We start from the raw sequence: 17,088 nt of genomic DNA on the forward strand, positions 1-17,088 counted from the left end.
GGCTGGGCTAGCGGGGGGCTGCGGGCCGGGAGTGAGGGGCACCGGTGGAGCTGGGGGGGGCAGGGTTGGGCTGGCAGGGGGCTGCGGGTCGGGAGTGAGGGGCACCGGCAGAGCTGGGGGGGCAGGGCTGGGCTAGCGGGGGGCTGCGGGTCGGGAGTGAGGGGCACCGGCAGAGCTGGGGGGGGCAGGGTTGGGCTAGCAGGGGGCTGCGGGTCGGGAGTGAGGGGCACCGGCAGAGCTGGGGGGGCAGGGCTGGGCTAGAGGGGGGCTGCGGGTCGGGAGTGAGGGGCACTGGCAGAGCTGGGGGGGGCAGGGCTGGGCTAGCGGGGGGCTGCGGGCCGGGAGTGAGGGGCACCGGTGGAGCTGGGGGGGGCAGGGTTGGGCTGGCAGGGGGCTGCGGGTCGGGAGTGAGGGGCACCGGCAGAGCTGGGGGGGCAGGGCTGGGCTAGCGGGGGGCTGCGGGTCGGGAGTGAGGGGCACCGGCGGAGCTGGGGGGGGCAGGGTTGGGCTAGCAGGGGGCTGCGGGTCGGGAGTGAGGGGCACCGGCAGAGCTGGGGGGGCAGGGCTGGGCTAGCGGGGGGCTGTGAGTCGGGAGTGAGGGGCACCGGCAGAGCTGGGGGGGCAGGTCTGGGGTAGCGGGGGGCTGTGAGTCGGGAGTGAGGGGCACCGGCAGAGCTGGGGGGGCAGGGCTGGGGTAGCGGGGGGCTGTGAGTCGGGAGTGAGGGGCACCGGCAGAGCTGGGGGGGCAGGTCTGGGGTAGCGGGGGGCTGTGAGTCGGGAGTGAGGGGCACCGGCAGAGCTGGGGGGGCAGGGCTGGGCTAGCGGGGGGCTGTGAGTCGGGAGTGAGGGGCACCGGCAGAGCTGGGGGGGCAGGGCTGGGCTAGCAGGGGGCTGCGGGTCGGGAGTGAGGGGCACGGGTGGAGCTGGGGGGGCAGGGCTGGGCTAGCGGGGGGCTGTGAGTTGGGAGTGAGGGGCACGGGTGGAGCTGGGGGGGCAGGGCTGGGCTAGCGGGGGGCTGCGGGTCGGGAGTGAGGGGCACCGGCAGAGCTGGGGGGGCAGGGCTGGGCTAGCGGGGGGCTGCGAGTCGGGAGTGAGGGGCACGGGTGGAGCTGGGGGGGCAGGGCTGGGCTAGCGGGGGGCTGTGAGTCGGGAGTGAGGGGCACGGGTGGAGCTGGGGGGGCAGGGCTGGGCTAGCGGGGGGCTGCGGGTCGGGAGTGAGGGGCACCGGCAGAGCTGGGGGGGCAGGGCTGGGCTAGCGGGGGGCTGCGAGTCGGGAGTGAGGGGCACGGGTGGAGCTGGGGGGGCAGGGCTGGGCTAGCGGGGGGCTGTGAGTCGGGAGTGAGGGGCACGGGTGGAGCTGGGGGGGCAGGGCTGGGCTAGCGGGGGGCTGTGAGTCGGGAGTGAGGGGCACGGGTGGAGCTGGGGGGTAGGGCTGGGCTAGCGGGGGGCTGTGAGTCGGGAGTGAGGGGCACGGGTGGAGCTGGGGGGGCAGGGCTGGGCTAGCGGGGGGCTGTGAGTCGGGAGTGAGGGGCACCGGCAGAGCTGGGGGGGCAGGTCTGGGGTAGCGGGGGGCTGTGAGTCGGGAGTGAGGGGCACCGGCAGAGCTGGGGGGGCAGGGCTGGGGTAGCGGGGGGCTGTGAGTCGGGAGTGAGGGGCACCGGCAGAGCTGGGGGGGCAGGTCTGGGGTAGCGGGGGGCTGTGAGTCGGGAGTGAGGGGCACCGGCAGAGCTGGGGGGGCAGGGCTGGGGTAGCGGGGGGCTGTGAGTCGGGAGTGAGGGGCACGGGTGGAGCTGGGGGGGGCAGGGCTGGGCTGGCAGGGGGCTGCGGGTTGGGAGTGAGGGGCACCGGCAGAGCTGGGGGGGCAGGGCTGGGCTAGCGGGGGGCTGCGGGTCGGGAGTGAGGGGCACCGGCAGCGCTGGCCTCCGCTTACCTGCTCCATGACGGCGATGATGAATTCCCCACTCATTTTCACATTCTCGGCCCCGACGCTGCCCGATGCGTGCACGACAAAGTATATGTTGGTGCCTGGGGGTGGGGGTGAGTTAGACAAAGACAGGAAAGGAGCCTCCCCCACAGCCCTCAGGGTCCCCAGCCCCCCACCCCCTGCCATGGCCTTGGGCAACCCTGGCTGGGACGAGAGGGCTAGAGGGAAAAAAAGGGGTTTTGAGATCAACAGTCAGGGACAACCCGCTAATCTGCATGGGAGCTACCCCTGCTGTCTGCCTGTCCATCCATCCATCCCCCATGTGATCCACCCATCTGTGACGAAGTGGGACTGTTCTTAATGTTTCCTCTGAATAGTGTGGGGGTGCCTCAGTTTCCCCTAGGCAGTTCTTAAGTATCTAGGGGGTGGGATAAGGGTGTATGATCATTGCAGAGCCCTAGAGGGCAGGTGTGTGCAGGGGTCTGGACACAGAGAATGGCCGACACCCTGTTTCCTGGCCACTGATGGCCTGGGCCCTTCCCCCCTGCAAGGTGAGAGCTGAAGGGTTGGAGAACAAAGGAATCCGGTGACCACCTGGCCCGGGAAAGGAACAAAGCCCAGAGGAGGAGGGGCTGGGGGGGGGTTTTCAGTTTGGGGCTGGCTGGGACATGGAGTGAAGGGCAGACGTGGTTGTCTGGCTCACTACCCCCCAAAATGGACCCAGCTGAGGGGTCCCGTTCTCTGCACCTGCAAGCTCTGTGTTAGACCATGTTCCTGTCGTCTAATAAACCTTCTGTTTTACTGGCTGGCTGAGAGTCACGTCTGACTGCGAAGTTGGGGGGCAGGACCCTCTGGCTTCCCCAGGAGCCCCGCCTGAGCGGACTCGCTGGGGGGAAGCGCACGGAGGGGCAGAGGAGGCTGAATGCTCCGAGGTCAGACCCAGGAAGGTGGAAGCTGTGTGAGCTGTGTGTCCTGAAGACAGGCTGCTCACAGAAAGGCGACTGCCCCAGAGTCCTGACTGGCTTCATGGGGAGCAGTTCCAGAGCATCGCCCAGGGACTCCGTGACACCATCTCATCCATCCCCCCTGCCTTATATCCATCCATCCATCCATCCATCCATCCATCCATCCATCCATCCATCAATCCCCCCTGACTTATATCCATCCATCCATCCATCCATCCATCCATCCATCCATCCATCCATCCATCCATTTCCCCTTCCATCATCCATCCATCTCCCCTGCCATCCATCCCATCCATCCGTCTGTCCATCCGTCCATTCTCCCATCCATCCCTCTATTCCCTCACTGCCTCTCCCTCATCCACTGTCCTGATCCAGAAGACTAGAGCCCTGCACGGTTACAAAAATCTCTCTGCTTCCGATCTGTGGAGCGCCACGGATTTGCAGGGTGCTCCTTACTGGGGCCAGGCTGTGGCTCTGGGGCACCCACCCCCCGGAGCCCGGGCGGGCCGCTGTGGGGAGGCTGGGGCCCTCCACCTGCCCTGGGCAGGGGGCCCGAGCAGTCCCCAGCTAGTGTCCGTGCCCCCCAGGTCCCCTGCCTAGGGCAGGTGGAGGGTCTGTGCTGTGGTTCCTCACAGCTGCCTGTCACGGAGTCCCTGGGCGATGCTCTGGAACTGCTCCCCATGAAGCCAGTCAGGACTCTGGGGTAGTCGCCTTTCTGTGAGCAGCCTGTCTTCAGGACACACAGCTCACACAGCTTCCCCCTTCCTGGGTCTGACCTCGGAGCATTCAGCATCCTCTGCCCCTCCGTGCGCTTCCCACAGCGAGTCCGCTCAGGCGGGGCTCCTGGGGAAGCCAGAGGGTCCTGCACCCCAACTTCGCAGTCAGACGGGACTCTCAGCCAGCCAGTATAACAGAAGGTTTATTAGACGACAGGAACATGGTCTAACACAGAGCTTGCAGGTGCAGAGAACGGGACCCCTCAGCTGGGTCCATTCTGGGGGGCAGTGAGCCAGACAACCACGTCTGCACTTCACTCCATGTCCCAGCCAGCCCCAAACTGAAAACCCCCCCCAGCCCCTCCTCCTCTGGGCTTTGTTCCTTTCCCGGGCCAGGAGGTCACCTGATTCCTTTGTTCTCCAACCCTTCAGCTCTCACCTTGCAGGGGGGAAGGGCCCAGGCCATCAGTGGCCAGGAAACAGGGTGTCGGCCATTCTCTGTGTCCAGACTCCTGCACACACCTGCCCTCTAGGGCTCTGCAATGATCATACACCCTTACCCCACCCCCTAGAGACTTAAGAACTGCCTAGGGGAAACTGAGGCACCCCCACACTATTCAGAGGAAACATTAAGAACAGTCCCACTTCGTCACACTGCCCGCCTGGCTCTTACCGTCAGAGCCCAGCGCTGCTCTCCGCAGAACTGGTCTGTGGACGGAAAGCGGAGACCCGCGGATTCACAGGGCTCTGTCAATGCCTGTGGGATGCCCAAGTGGATCTTTGGGGCTGGGCTTGGGCCCCCCAGTCCTTGGGGCTCCTGGCTGAGCATGTTGGGGGTGGTGAGCAGGGGCCGGTGCCCCCCAGGATGGGGGGCAACACGCTGACCCTGACCTGTTTGTGCATGCGCCGTGATTTCTTCCGACATGTCCAGGTGCTTGGCCACAGAGCTCACGTTGTCATAGGCGTAGCGGCCTGGGGGTTCAGAGCTGGTCAGCAGGGGGTACGGATGGGGGTGGGGTGCAGGGAGACCCCCATGGGATGCGGGGGCCTGGACAGCCACCCCAATGGGGTACAGTACAGACCATCCCTTGGGAACCACGGGAGTGGGCCCAGCGCTGGGTGGCTGGAAGGGGGTTGGATGGATGCAGACATGGGGCGGATGGAAAGACAGACACACAAGGGGCAGAAGGACCCCCGGGTCAGGGGGACAGCTGGGGCTCGGCGTGCGACTCACCCTCACACCGTGGCTCCTCCCCCGACCACTGGCCCGAGTTCTGGCAGACGCGGCGGGGAGAGCCCCGCAGCACCAGCTCCCGGAGGCAGGTGAATCTCACGGCTCGGCCTGGCTCGAAGACGTGGCCCTGGCGATGCCCCCCAAGGGGGATGCCTGGCCAGGGGCACAGGGAGTCTGCAGGGACACAGACCCCAGCTGCATTAACCACCCGGGGTAGGGGCTGCATGGTCGGGAGTCCCCACAGAGTGGGGATAGATGGGAATGGGCGATTCCCACTCCCACTGCTCTAACCACCAGCCCCCACTCCCCGCCCAGAGCCCGGAGAACCCAGGCGTCCTGGCTCCCAGCCCCCACCCAGTCCCACTCACCCTCGGGGTCGCACGCGGCCGTGCGGCCGCTCCACTCGCCGTTGGCCAGGCAGGTGCGGCGGGCTGTGCCGAAGAGCCGGTGCCCGGGCTGGCAGTGGAAGGTGATCGTGTCCCCGACCCGGTACTTGTTCTGCCGAGGCTGATGCCACCCGTTCTCGAAGGTGATGTAGCCAGTGCAGGTGTAGGCTGCAGCGGAGAGAGGGGAGGCGCAGGACTCCTGGGTTCTCAGAGCGGAGGGGGGTCGAGTGCGTTAGAGCAGGCGGGGCTGGGGGCTAGGACTCCTGGGTTCTCTCCCCGGCTCTGGGAGGGGAGCGGGGGCTGGGAGCCAGACGCCTGGGTTCTCTCCCCAGCTCTGGGAGGGGAGTGGGAGCTGGGAGCTAGGACTCCTGGGTTCTCTCCCCGGCTCTGGGAGGGGAGCGGGGGCTGGGAGCCAGACGCCTGGGTTCTCTCCCCAGCTCTGGGAGGGGAGTGGGGGCTGGGAGCTAGGACTCCTGGGTTCTCTCCCCGGCTCTGGGAGGGGAGTGGGGGCTGGGAGCTAGGACTCCTGGGTTCTCTCCCCGGCTCTGGGAGGGGAGTGGGGGCTGGGAGCCAGGACGCCTGGGTTCTCTCCCCAGCTCTGGGAGGGGAGTGGGGGTTGGGAGCCAGGATGCCTGGGTTCTCTCCCCAGCTCTGGGAGGGGAGTGGGAGTCTAGTGGTTAGAGCAGTGGAGGCTGGGAGCCAGGACTCCTGGGTTCTACTCACTGATGCAGGAGGGTCTCTGGGCTGACTCGAAGGCATTCCTCAGAGGTGACCACTTCCCGCTAGACTGACAGACCCTCCAGCTCACAGGGTAGGCGTAGCTGTTCGGGGGGCAGCGATACTCCAGGATGCTGCCATTGGTTCGGATCTTGGGGTACACAACCTCACCCCCTTGGATACCTTCCGCATCCCCACAAACTGCAACTGGGAGAGAAAAAGCAGGGGGCTGCGGGTCGGGAGTGGGGGGCACCGGCAGAGCTGGGGGGCAGGGCTGGGCTAGCAGGGGGCTGCGGGTCGGGAGTGGGGGGCACCTGCAGGGCTGGGGGGGCAGGGCTGGGCTGGCAGGGGGCTGCAGGTCAGGAGTGAGGGGAACTGGCAGGGCTAGGAGCGGCAGGGCTGGGGGGCAGGGCTGGGCTGGCAGGGGGCTGCAGGTCGGGAGTGAGGGGCACCTGCAGGGCTGCGGGGGCAGGGCCGGGCTAGCAGGGGGCTGCAGGTCGGGAGTGAGGGGGACCGGCAGGGTTGGGGGGGGCAGGGCTGGGCTGGCAGGGGGCTGTGGGTTGGGAGTGAGGGGCACCGGCAGGGCTGGGGGGGCAGGGCTGGGCTAGCGGGGGGCTGCAGGTCGGGAGTGAGGGGCACCGGCAGGGCTGGGGGGGCAGGGCTGGGCTAGCGGGGGGCTGCAGGTCGGGAGTGAGGGGCAGTGTCAGAGTTAAGGAGGGCCCAGGCCCCCGGGGAGGTGGAGGAGGAATTTCTTACCACACAGGCCGTGTCGGAGGAGGAGGAGGAGGAGGAGGAGGAGGAAGGGGACGTGTTCCATGGCCCCAGAGTCTTTGGGGGGTCTGAGCAGTGGGGAGAACGGAGGCTCCTTTCCAAGCTGGGCAGGAAGGTGGAGTGGGGGGAGGAGCGTGGGAGCTGATATTTTGGTCTCTGAAACCTCTAGCTGGAAAGAGGAACTGGCATGTGGTTCCCAGAATATGATGCTGCTTTATCCCTCCCCAAGCGAGGAGAGAACCCAGGAGTCCTGCCTCCCAACCCCCCCACCCCCACTCTACCCACTAGACCCCACTCCCCTCCCCAGGCTGGGTTAGAACCCCGGTGTCCTGCCTCCCAGTCCCTTCTAACCCACCAGACCTCACCCCCCTCCCAGAGCTGGGGAGAGAACCCAGGAGTCCTAGCTTTCTCTGCACCCTCGATCTTGGCTACCCTCCCCCTTTTCCCCACTTCCTCTGTCTCTGAAACAGAAAAACTGAGTCAGAAAACCTGGTCTCCCCCTCCCTTGAGCCAGCCAGTCCCCCGGTCTGGGGCCAGATTGAATCCCATGCTGCCCAGATGGGACAGGCCCCGTGATCCACCCGCCCCCCCGTACCTGGCTGGAGCTATGCTCAGAGCTGGTGGGGCTGGGGTTGGATTCTGTCGGCTGATCTCCTCTCTCTCTATATCTAAACACACACACACACCGTGTGTGGAGGGAGGTGCCCGGCCTGAGCCCAGCCCCACCTAGATATCGATTTTATGGGCACACTAACCATCCTGCTACACATCCTGTACTCCTGGGTTCTCTGCCCAGCTCTGGGAGGGGAGTGGGGGCTGGTGGGTTAGAGGAGGGGGCTGGGAGCCAGGACTCCTGGGTTCTCTGCCCAGCTCTGGGAGGGGAGTGGGGGCTGGTGGGTTAGAGCAGGGGGCTGGGAGCCAGGACTCCTGGGTTCTCTCCCCAGCTCTGGGAGGGGAGTGGGGGTTGGTGGGTTAGAGCAGGGGGCTGGGAGCCAGGACTCCTGGGTTCTCTGCCCAGCTCTGGGAGGGGAGTGGGGGCTGGTGGGTTAGAGCAGGGGGCTGGGAGCCAGGACTCCTGGGTTCTCTGCCCAGCTCTGGGAGGGGAGTGGGGGCTGGTGGGTTAGAGCAGGGGGGACTGGGACTCCTGGGTTCTATCCCCGGCTCTGGGACGAGTGTGGGGACGAATGGTTAGAGCTGGGGGGCCTTGGAGCCAGGAATTGTGGGTCCTATCCCAGCTCTGGGAGGGAAGCAGGGTCCAGGGGTTAGAGCAGCAGAGGCTGGGAGCCAGGACTCCGGGGTTCTCATATCTGTGCAGGGGGCTGGGTGCAGCTGCACGGGAGTTGATGAGTTGATATTTTGAGTTGATATTTTGGGAGCTGGTTCCCTGCACGGGGTTTCACTTCATGTTTCCTTTTTGCTGTCCTGCTCTGGGCGTTGGGGGTTCAGAGAAATCACAGCCCCTCAGGTGACCAAAAAAGGGAAGGGGAGGGGGTGGGGTGGAGGCAGCTGGCCGGAGGGAGGAACTCTCATCGATCAGAAGAGAGGATAGCGGGGTTGAGACACAGAGAAAGAAAGAGAGAAAAAGACGCCGGAGGAGGTAGGCTCTGGGGGGTCAGGGCAGAGGTGGAATCCCCCTTCTGAGGGCCCAGCTACCTCAGCGCCCTCCCCAGCCCCAGCCATGAGGGGCTAAGTAGGGGTTGGTCCCTTGCGGGCAGCAGAGGGGATGGATCACTAGACCTGATGTGGGGCGGGCAGGGGCAGGGTGGGAGGATGGGAATTGGGGAGCATGAGGTGGGGTGTGAGGTGTAGAGACAACAGAGGAGCTGAGCTGAGGAATGGGAAGGCAGGGAAGAAAGAAATGAACGTGGGAAAGAAAGCCAGGAAAAAGGGAATGAGAGAAAGGGAACAAGACAGACAAGGGAGTGAGAAGGAAGGAAAGGAAGCAAGGAGGGAGCAATGAGTGAACTTTAGGGGCCCTGCTCCCAACTATAGCTCTAATCCTCCCTCCCCCCAACCCCGCAGATGGCTGCCATTGTTCCTGCCCTGGCCCGTCTCCACCCGGCACTGGCCATCCTGGGCAGTGATGCCCAATGCCACAGCCTGGCCCCCTGGTATTTCCTCCTGGGCCTCCGCCTCGTTGCTCTCTTTGTGGCTGATGGACCGTGGGCTTCGGTGAAACCAGAGCTGGCCTGTAACTGGACCTCGGTCAATGGGGACTCCCAACCGTTCTGTGCCGCCCTGCGCTACAACCAGCGCTTCCGAGCCCCCATCTCCTCATTCTGGGGCTTCGCCTTCCTCGCCACCCTGCTCCCCATGGGCCTCATGCTGCTGATTCATGCCCAGTTCAGCCAACGGGCTGCGGCCAGAGGGGACAAGGAGTCAGCAGGACCAACTGATGCAACCAATATGGCCGCCAAACCCAACATGGCTGCCAAAACCAAGCTGGCTGGAGAGCCCAATATGGCCACTGGAGCCAACTGGGTTGACATAATTAATATGGACTCTGAGTCCCAACGGGTTGGCCAGTCCAAGATGGCCACTCCAGGAGCTAAGATGGCTGCCTGCTCAGCCTGGCGCTCCCCAGCATTTGGTTTATGCGTGGTGCTGCTCCTGGCTACTGAGCTGGGCTTCTTGTGGGCTATGCTGGCCCTACAGTTACCCTTGGTGTCAGGGGCCTACTTCCAGTGCCGCCCTGGGGCTCCCCCCTGCCCCCCGGCCCTGGAGTGTGCCCTGTCGGGGCAGGCAGACAAGAAGATGGCGCTGGTGACTCTGGCCTTCACAGCCTGTGTCAATATAGCCTCCTGTCTTGCCTATGGGTGTGACGAAGTGGGACTGTTCTTAATGTTTCCTCTGAATAGTGTGTGGGTGCCTCAGTTTCCCCTAGGCAGTTCTTAAGTATCTAGGGGGTGGAGTAAGGGTGTATGATCATTGCAGAGCCCTAGAGGGCATGGAGGAGTCTGGACACAGAGAATGGCCGACACCCTGTTTCCTGGGAACTGATGGCCTGGGCCCTTCCCCCCCTGCAAGGTGAGAGCTGAAGGGTTGGAGAACAAAGGAATCAGGTGACCACCTGGCCCGGGAAAGGAACAAAGCCCAGAGGAGGAGGGGCTGGAGGGGGTTTTCAGTTTGGGGCTGGCTGGGACATGGAGTGAAGTGCAGATGTGGTTGTCTGGCTCCCTGCCCCCCAAAATGGACCCAGCTGAGGGGTCCCGTTCTCTGCACCTGCAAGCTCTGTTTTAGACCATGTTCCTGTCGTCTAATAAACCTTCTGTTTTACTGGCTGGCTGAGAGTCACGTCTGACTGCGGAGTTGGGGCGCAGGACCCTCTGGCTTCCCCAGGAGCCCCGCCTGAGCGGACTCGCTGTGGGAAGCGCACGGAGGGGCAGAGGATGCTGAATGCTCCGAGGTCAGACCCAGGAAGGTGGAAGCTGTGTGAGCTGTGTGTCTTGCAGACAGGCTGCTCCCCGAGAGGAGACTCCCCCAGAGTCCTGACTGGCTTCATGGGGAGCAGTTCCAGAGCATCGCCCAGGGACTCCGTGACAACTGGTGGCAGCGGTGGGATGTACTGCACCCCATGGATGGCACTTCCTGCAGTAAGTGACTGGGGAGCAGTAACACAAAGGGGGATTGCCGAGGACCAGGCCTGCTGAAGGCTCAGAGAGGAGCGGTTTTGGGGGGCGGTTAACCCCTGGGAGTGTGTGACCAGCGAGAAGGACTGTGCAGTAGTGGGGTCCCCCTGGGGACTGCGGGGAGCAGTTTCAGGGGCGGAGGAGCCTGCAGCTTGGCCCTGGGAGAGAGAAGGACTTTTGCAGTAACAGGGTCCCCCGGGGGATTGCAGCGAGCGGTCCCAGGGGCGGAGGGGAGGAGTCTGCAGCTCGACCCTGGCAAAGAGGTGGTGACCTCGAGGAGGGCTGGCACACTAGGGGTTCTCCCTGGAAACCGTGGGGAGCTGAGAGCACACAGGCCTGTGAGTCCACAACAACTTGGGAGGAGCGGAGTGATAGCCTGTCACCGTCTCCTTAAGAAGGACATTGTAACCCTGTGCAAACAGAGAGGGTTGAGCGTTGGAAAGTTCACCAAAGCAGAGTTAATCGTGCAGCTGGAGGAGGATGACCGCTCTAAGGAACAGATTCCTGACCCCAACTGGGGCTATAGCAGGATCTGGGAGCAGCTGGAGCGGGAGCCAGGCATCCCCAAGACTCCTGTCCCCGACCAGACGGGGGTCTTCACGATCGGGTTCCCCATCGGGGGATCGAGACGGACGGGATTGCAGCTGAGTCTGAGAGAGCAAGAGGACCGTGGGAGGCAGCGAGAGCCCGAGAAAGAGCTGCAGAAGCAGCAGCAGCATGAACTGGCGGTGGTGGGGCGGAGAGGCCTAGGGGACCTCCCCGGGGTGAGTGGGGATAGACCCCGGGGGGCCAGTTCCGCAGGGAACCTCGAGACTAAATTGCTGCCCCTGGTTAAGGAGGGGGGGTGTGTGGATGCCCACCTCACTGCCTTTGAGCAGGCTGGCGATTTGAACCAAGGGGACCCTGCGGAAAAGCCCCGGTGTCTAGCTCCCTTGCTGGGTCCCAAGGCCATAGACTCCGTCAGCCAGATGGGTGGGGAGGTGGACAGGCTCCCACTCCTGACCCCAACCTGTATGTCGGTGTGGAGTTTCCTGGGGCCAGGCCTCTCGGACCTCCAGTGGGAGCAGAAGGTGATGGTCAATGGGGAGACATTCTTGGGGTGGCCAAAGGGCATGGGCTGCATAAACCTTCCCACATGCGGCCTGCGAGTGCTATCGACCACCCCTGACCTAATGGAGGGCGTGAAACCGGAAGGGCCTGGTGTAACTCCTACCAAGGAATGGGAGAGATGCTGGGGCATCCATGGGAACGTTGGTGGCTTCGAACTTCCCCAGGTCACCAGCTAAAGTGACCCCGCTCAGTTCGATCTCGAAGGGGGGAGAGATGTGATGAAGTGGGACTGTTCTTAATGTTTCCTCTGAATAGTGTGGGGGTGCCTCAGTTTCCCCTAGGCAGTTCTTAAGTATCTAGGTGGTGGGGTAAGGGTGTATGATCATTGCAGAGCCCTAGAGGGCAGGTGTGTGCAGGGGTCTGGACACAGAGAATGGCCGACACCCTGTTTCCTGGCAACTGATGGCCTGGGCCCTTCCCCCCTGCAAGGTGAGAGCTGAAGGGTTGGAGAACAAAGGAATCAGGTGACCACCTGGCCCGGGAAAGGGACAAAGCCCAGAGGAGGAGGGGCTGGGGGGGGTTTTCAGTTTGGGGCTGGCTGGGACATGGAGTGAAGTGCAGATGTGGTTGTCTGGCTCACTGCCCCCCCAGAATGGACCCAGCTGAGGGGTCCCGTTCTCTGCACCTGCAAGCTCTGTGTTAGACCATGTTCCTGTCGTCTAATAAACCTTCTGTTTTACTGGCTGGCTGAGAGTCACGTCTGACTGCGAAGTTGGGGTGCAGGACCCTCTGGCTTCCCCAGGAGCCCCGCCTGAGCGGACTCGCTGTGGGAAGCGCACGGAGGGGCAGAGGATGCTGAATGCTCCGAGGTCAGACCCAGGAAGGTGGAAGCTGGGTGAGCTGTGTGTCCTGAAGACAGGCTGCTCACAGAAAGGCGACTGCCCCAGAGTCCTGCCTGGCTTCACGGGGAGCAGTTCCAGAGCATCGCCCAGGGACTCCGTGACAATGGGATCATGAGGCTGGGGAGGGCGGCCCAGTGCCAGGGGAGATAGGGGTGAGGGGTGAGGGAATGAGTGTGGGAAGAAGGGGAGTAGGGAGTGGGGGGAAGAGGGACTGGTTGAAAGATTCAACATGGCTGCCCAGCCCAAACTGGATGGTGTATCCATGACAACTGTCCAGCCCAAGCTGGTTGACGTATCCATGATGGCCGCCCTGCTCAAGGTGATTGGCGTATCCAAGATGGCCGCCCTGCTCAAGGTGATTGGCGTATCCAAGATGGCGGCCCTGCTCAAGGTGATTGGCATTATCCAGGATGGCAGGGAAGGGGAAGGAAAGGAGGGAACCTGTAGAATCATGGACTATTGAGCAGACCCCTCTCACAGAGCAGAGACCCCCATCTATCTACCATCAGTGACACGGGTGTGGGCATGGCACAGAGGGAACCTGGACTGATCTTATGGGAGGGGTGAACAAATTCCTCTCCCCTCCCACAATGCACCTCTGCTACTGTGCATGCTCAAAGATGGCCAAGAATGCAGCCACCTCTGGAGTGGGGCATGGGGTCTGGTTATAAGGGGACTCCTCACCTGGTGCTCAGATGTGGTCGTCTCTGGGGTGAGGTGCAGCGGCTGTTTATATGGGGACCCCTCGCCCAGCACTGAGATGCGATCACTTCTGGGGAGGGGTGTAGAGGCTGTTTATATGGGGACCCCTTGCCCGGTGATGAGGTCAGCACTGACTACTAGGGGAGAGCACCCGTACTGAGCCTCCCAGTACAAATTCCTTTCAGAATTGGGTCCTATAGGGCTGATTTGTTGTGGTTCAAACATTTATCAAACTGCTTATTTTGACAACTGGTTTATAAAAGTTATGATTGTCCCAATATGCTCAAAGTTCAACTTAAATACGAGAGACTGTGGAATGGGAGCTGGGGCGGGGGAGGGATGGGAGCCCGGACTCCTGTGGGAGGGGAGTGGGGTCTAGTGGGTTAGAGCAGGGGGTAGGAGCCAGGACTCCTGGGTTCCTTCTAGCTGCAGAGGAAGCTGTGAAGTGCTGGCAAGTTTCCCTTTGGTGGATTGTGTTTTGAGGTCACAACATGGACTGGGGCACAAGGTGGGTGGGGGGCGGAGGCAACTGGCTCGTGTTGCGACTCTCCCAGAAGGAAGGAAGGAAATAAGAGAGGGAGGACGAACAGAGAGAGAGAAAGAGAGACTCAATGAGCGGAACAGGTACTGGGACACAGGCTGCGAGGGTGGGCGGTGGCTGGAAATCCAGCAGGGGGCGTTGTGAGCTGCTGTCACAGTGTTGCGCCCCCCAGGTTGGCGTAAGAGGGTTGGGGTGCTGGGTGTGCGTATCATGGCCCGGGCAAGGGGACGGGGAGCTGGAAAAGTCAGGAGAGAACTCCTTGCCTGGGTGGGGCCAGATGCGGTTGGACTGGTTCTGGATTGAGTCAGAGCTGCAGGAGAAGAGGGAGAGTGAAAGGGAATGTGGGATGGACTAGGGTGACATGGAGAAAGGAAAATGGGAATAAGAAAGAAAATAAAGAAAGAGGGAACAAGGGAAAGAAAGAAAACATGAGAATGGGGAAAGAAAGAAAGAAAGAAAGAAAGAAAGAAAGAAAGAAAGAAAGAAAGAAAGAAAGAAAGAAAGAGGGAGAGTCAGAAAGAAAAAAGAAAGAAGGAAGGAAAGAGAAACAGAATGAGGGAATCAGAGAGAAAAAGAAAACAAAGGAAAGAAAGAAAGGTCTGAACAAGGAGATAAGAAAGAAAGAAAGAAAGAAAGAAAGAAAGAAAGAAAGAAAGAGTAAGGCGAAGAAAGAAAGAATGAATGAAAGAAAATGAGGGAATAAGGGAGAGAAAGAAAAAAGAGAATGAGGGAATGAGGAAGAGACAGACAGAAAGAATGAATGAAAGAAATGAAGGAATTATGGAAAGAAAAAGAAAGAAGGAAGGAAAGAGAAACAGAATGAGGGAATCAGAGAGAAAAAGAAAACAAAGGAAAGAAAGAAAGGTCTGAACAAGGAGATAAGAAAGAAAGAAAGAAAGAAAGAAAGAGTAAGGCGAAGAAAGAAAGAATGAATGAAAGAAAATGAGGGAATAAGGGAGAGAAAGAAAAAAGAGAATGAGGGAATGAGGAAGAGACAGACAGAAAGAATGAATGAAAGAAATGAAGGAATTATGGAAAGAAAAAGAAAGAAGGAAGGAAAGAGAAACAGAATGAGGGAATCAGAGAGAAAAAAACAAAGGAAAGAAAGAAAGGTCTGAACAAGGGGATAAGAAAGAAAGAAAGAAAGAAAGAAAGAAAGAGAAAGAAAGAATGAGAAAGAAAGAATGAGAAAAAAATAAAGAAAATGGAAGGAGAGAAAGGGGAACCAGGGAATGAGAAAGAAGGAAAACAGGGAAAGCGAACACAAGACAAAGAAGGAGTGAGTGGATGAGAGAAGAGAGAGAAAGGAAGAGTGGCATGAGGGAACAGGAAAGAAAGAAAAAAGAAACCAAGGGGAGCAGAAAAAGCAAGGAAAGAAAGGAATGAGAAAGACGCGGAAGGAAAGATTGAGTGAAAGAGGGGAATAGGAAGGAAGAAGATGAGGGACCGAGGACGGGGAAGAGCGAGGGAGCCAGACAGGCAGTGGAGGGTGCTCTGGCCTCTCTCTCTCCACAGATGGCGGCCATTTTTTCTGGCATCTCACGGCTCTTCCAGCCGGCCTTGGGGTGCCTCTCGGTGGAAACCAGCTGCCAAGGCCTGACACCCTGGTACTTCCTCATTGGCCTGCGCCTGGTGACTCTGGTCCTGGCCAGTGGGCCCTGGGACTCGGACCAGTCCTTCCTAGCCTGCGACTGGCTCTCGGAGAACACTGGGCCCCAGACCTTCTGCAACGCGGTTTGCTACAACCAGCGCTTCCCGGCCCCCATGTTCGGCATCTGGGGCTTTGCCTTTTTGGCCACCATCTTCACCATCGGGCTGATGCAGCTCGTACGGAGCAGGAACGTCCAGGTGGTTGTAGTGGACAAGGACGTGGAGGGGTCGGCACCTGCTGGAACATCCAATATGGCCGCCAGACCAAACGTGACCACCGACGTCAAGCCGCTCAAGGCAGCCAATATGGCCGACAACGCTAAGCCACTTGACCAATCCAAGATGGCCTCTAGCGAGCCCTGGCGCCACCTGGTCTTTGGCCTGTGTGTGGGGCTGCTGCTGGCCACGGAGATGAGCTTCCTGTGGGCCGTGCTGGCCCTGCAGATGCCAGCCATGTTGGCAACCTCCTTCCGCTGTGTCCCGGGGAGCCCGGCCTGCCCCTCCGTCCTGGAGTGCACCCTCCCGGGCCGGGCCGACAAGCACATGGCACTGGCCACCTTGGCCTTCACGGCCTGCATCAACATGGCTGCCTGCCTGGGTTACGGGATTATGGCGCTCAGGAGTAGGGCCTGTTGCCAGGGGCAACAGGGGGCAGGGGAAGGAGAGGGTTGTGGGGAGTGTGGGGGAGAGGGGGACTGTGGGGTGTGTGTGGGGAGCTGTGGGGGGAAGGCAGAGGCTGTGGGGGGAGTGGAGGGGGAAGGGGCGATAGTGGGGGAGACGGGGTGCTGTGGGGAGGGTGGAAGGGCCAGGGCAGAGGAGGAGAGTAGAGAGGACAGGGGGGCCCATAGAGGAGACAGGGGGGCCCATAGAGAGGGCAGGGGGGAGGGGTGGGGAGGGGGGATGGAGATGCAGGAAATAGATGGAGGGAAGGAGGAGGGGAGGCTCCTGAGGGGGGACTGGGAGGGGGGTAGTGAGGAGAGTGGGGAGCTGGAGGGAGGCATGAGGTGGGGAAAGGACTGGGGGGTGAGTTTGGGGGAAGGGAGGAAGTGGGGAGAAGTAGGGAGGGGAGTGGACAGAACAGCAGTGATGGAGGGTGCCAAGATTGTTGTGGAGAGGGGGAAAGGAGGCTTCTACATGAGGGGTAAGGGGAAGCTCTTTGTACAGGGACCCCTCGCCCGGCACTGGGACACGGCCCCTCTGGGTTGGGGTGCGGGGGCTGGGCACACGGGGACCCCTTGACTGGAGCTGGGACATGGCCCTTCTGGGGTGGGGAACTGGGGCTATTCATAGAGGGACCCCTGGCCTGGTGCTGGGACAGGCCCCTCTTGGGCGGTCGGGGGCTGGGCACACGGGGTCCGCTCACCCGGTGCTGAGACAGGCCCCTCTGGGATGGGGCGCGGGACTACTTATATGGGGACCACTCACTGCCCCTCTCCTGGCACTGAGTTGCAGCCACTTCTTGTTCTTTACTACGTGGCCATTAGGTGGCAGGTTCGCGCTGCCATTCTAGCTCTGGATATGTTCCCAAGGGCCCCATGCCAGGGGCTGCATGCACCCCCTGTTTCTCCCTCACCTCCTACCAGGGTCCCCCCCATTCTCCCCCTGGATGCCTGGGCTCTGTTCATCCCCACCCCCCTTGATTTCCGGGACGTATGTAGATATGTAAATAGGCCAGCCTGTCTCGTTCCTTGTTTGCTAAATTATTTCTCTGCTGTCTGTCTGGCAGATCAGCAACTCCACGCACCAACCTGGCACACGCCACAGCACCGTGGGCGCAGCTGGGCCGGAAGGGGCTGTTATACTGGAATCTGCTAATTCCAAGCCGCAAGCGGTGCTTTGATCTAGAGACAATTGCAGAGGCGTTTGAAGCTGCTGACTCAGCTGACAGAGGCCGGTGGGGG

At 61.5% G+C, this 17,088-nt stretch overlaps 1 protein-coding gene and 1 long non-coding RNA gene across 2 annotated transcripts in view; one reads left to right on the forward strand and one right to left on the reverse strand.

The window, feature by feature from the left end:
- Positions 1-7,363, reverse strand: part of LOC125638670 (complement factor B) — a 22,518-nt gene extending 15,155 nt beyond the window's left edge. Inside the window, exons 1-7 of the mRNA XM_048854751.2 lie at positions 7,309-7,363; positions 6,699-6,882; positions 5,949-6,149; positions 5,208-5,393; positions 4,840-5,013; positions 4,497-4,577; positions 1,931-2,025 (exon numbers count right to left, since the gene is read on the reverse strand). Coding sequence (XP_048710708.2) covers positions 1,931-2,025; positions 4,497-4,577; positions 4,840-5,013; positions 5,208-5,393; positions 5,949-6,149; positions 6,699-6,759 — 798 coding nt within the window. The 5' untranslated portion in view covers positions 6,760-6,882; positions 7,309-7,363. The remainder of the gene's footprint in view (positions 1-1,930; positions 2,026-4,496; positions 4,578-4,839; positions 5,014-5,207; positions 5,394-5,948; positions 6,150-6,698; positions 6,883-7,308) is intronic.
- An 889-nt stretch (positions 7,364-8,252) lies between these two features.
- LOC125637791 (uncharacterized) lies at positions 8,253-9,994 on the forward strand. Its single transcript, XR_012668707.1, has 2 exons — positions 8,253-8,310; positions 8,736-9,994. It is a non-coding gene; the product is annotated as an uncharacterized LOC125637791 (long non-coding RNA).
- Positions 9,995-17,088: the final 7,094 nt, after the last annotated feature.

Source organism: Caretta caretta, chromosome 6 (assembly GCF_965140235.1).
Source record: "Caretta caretta isolate rCarCar2 chromosome 6, rCarCar1.hap1, whole genome shotgun sequence".
NCBI lineage: Eukaryota > Metazoa > Chordata > Testudines > Cheloniidae > Caretta > Caretta caretta.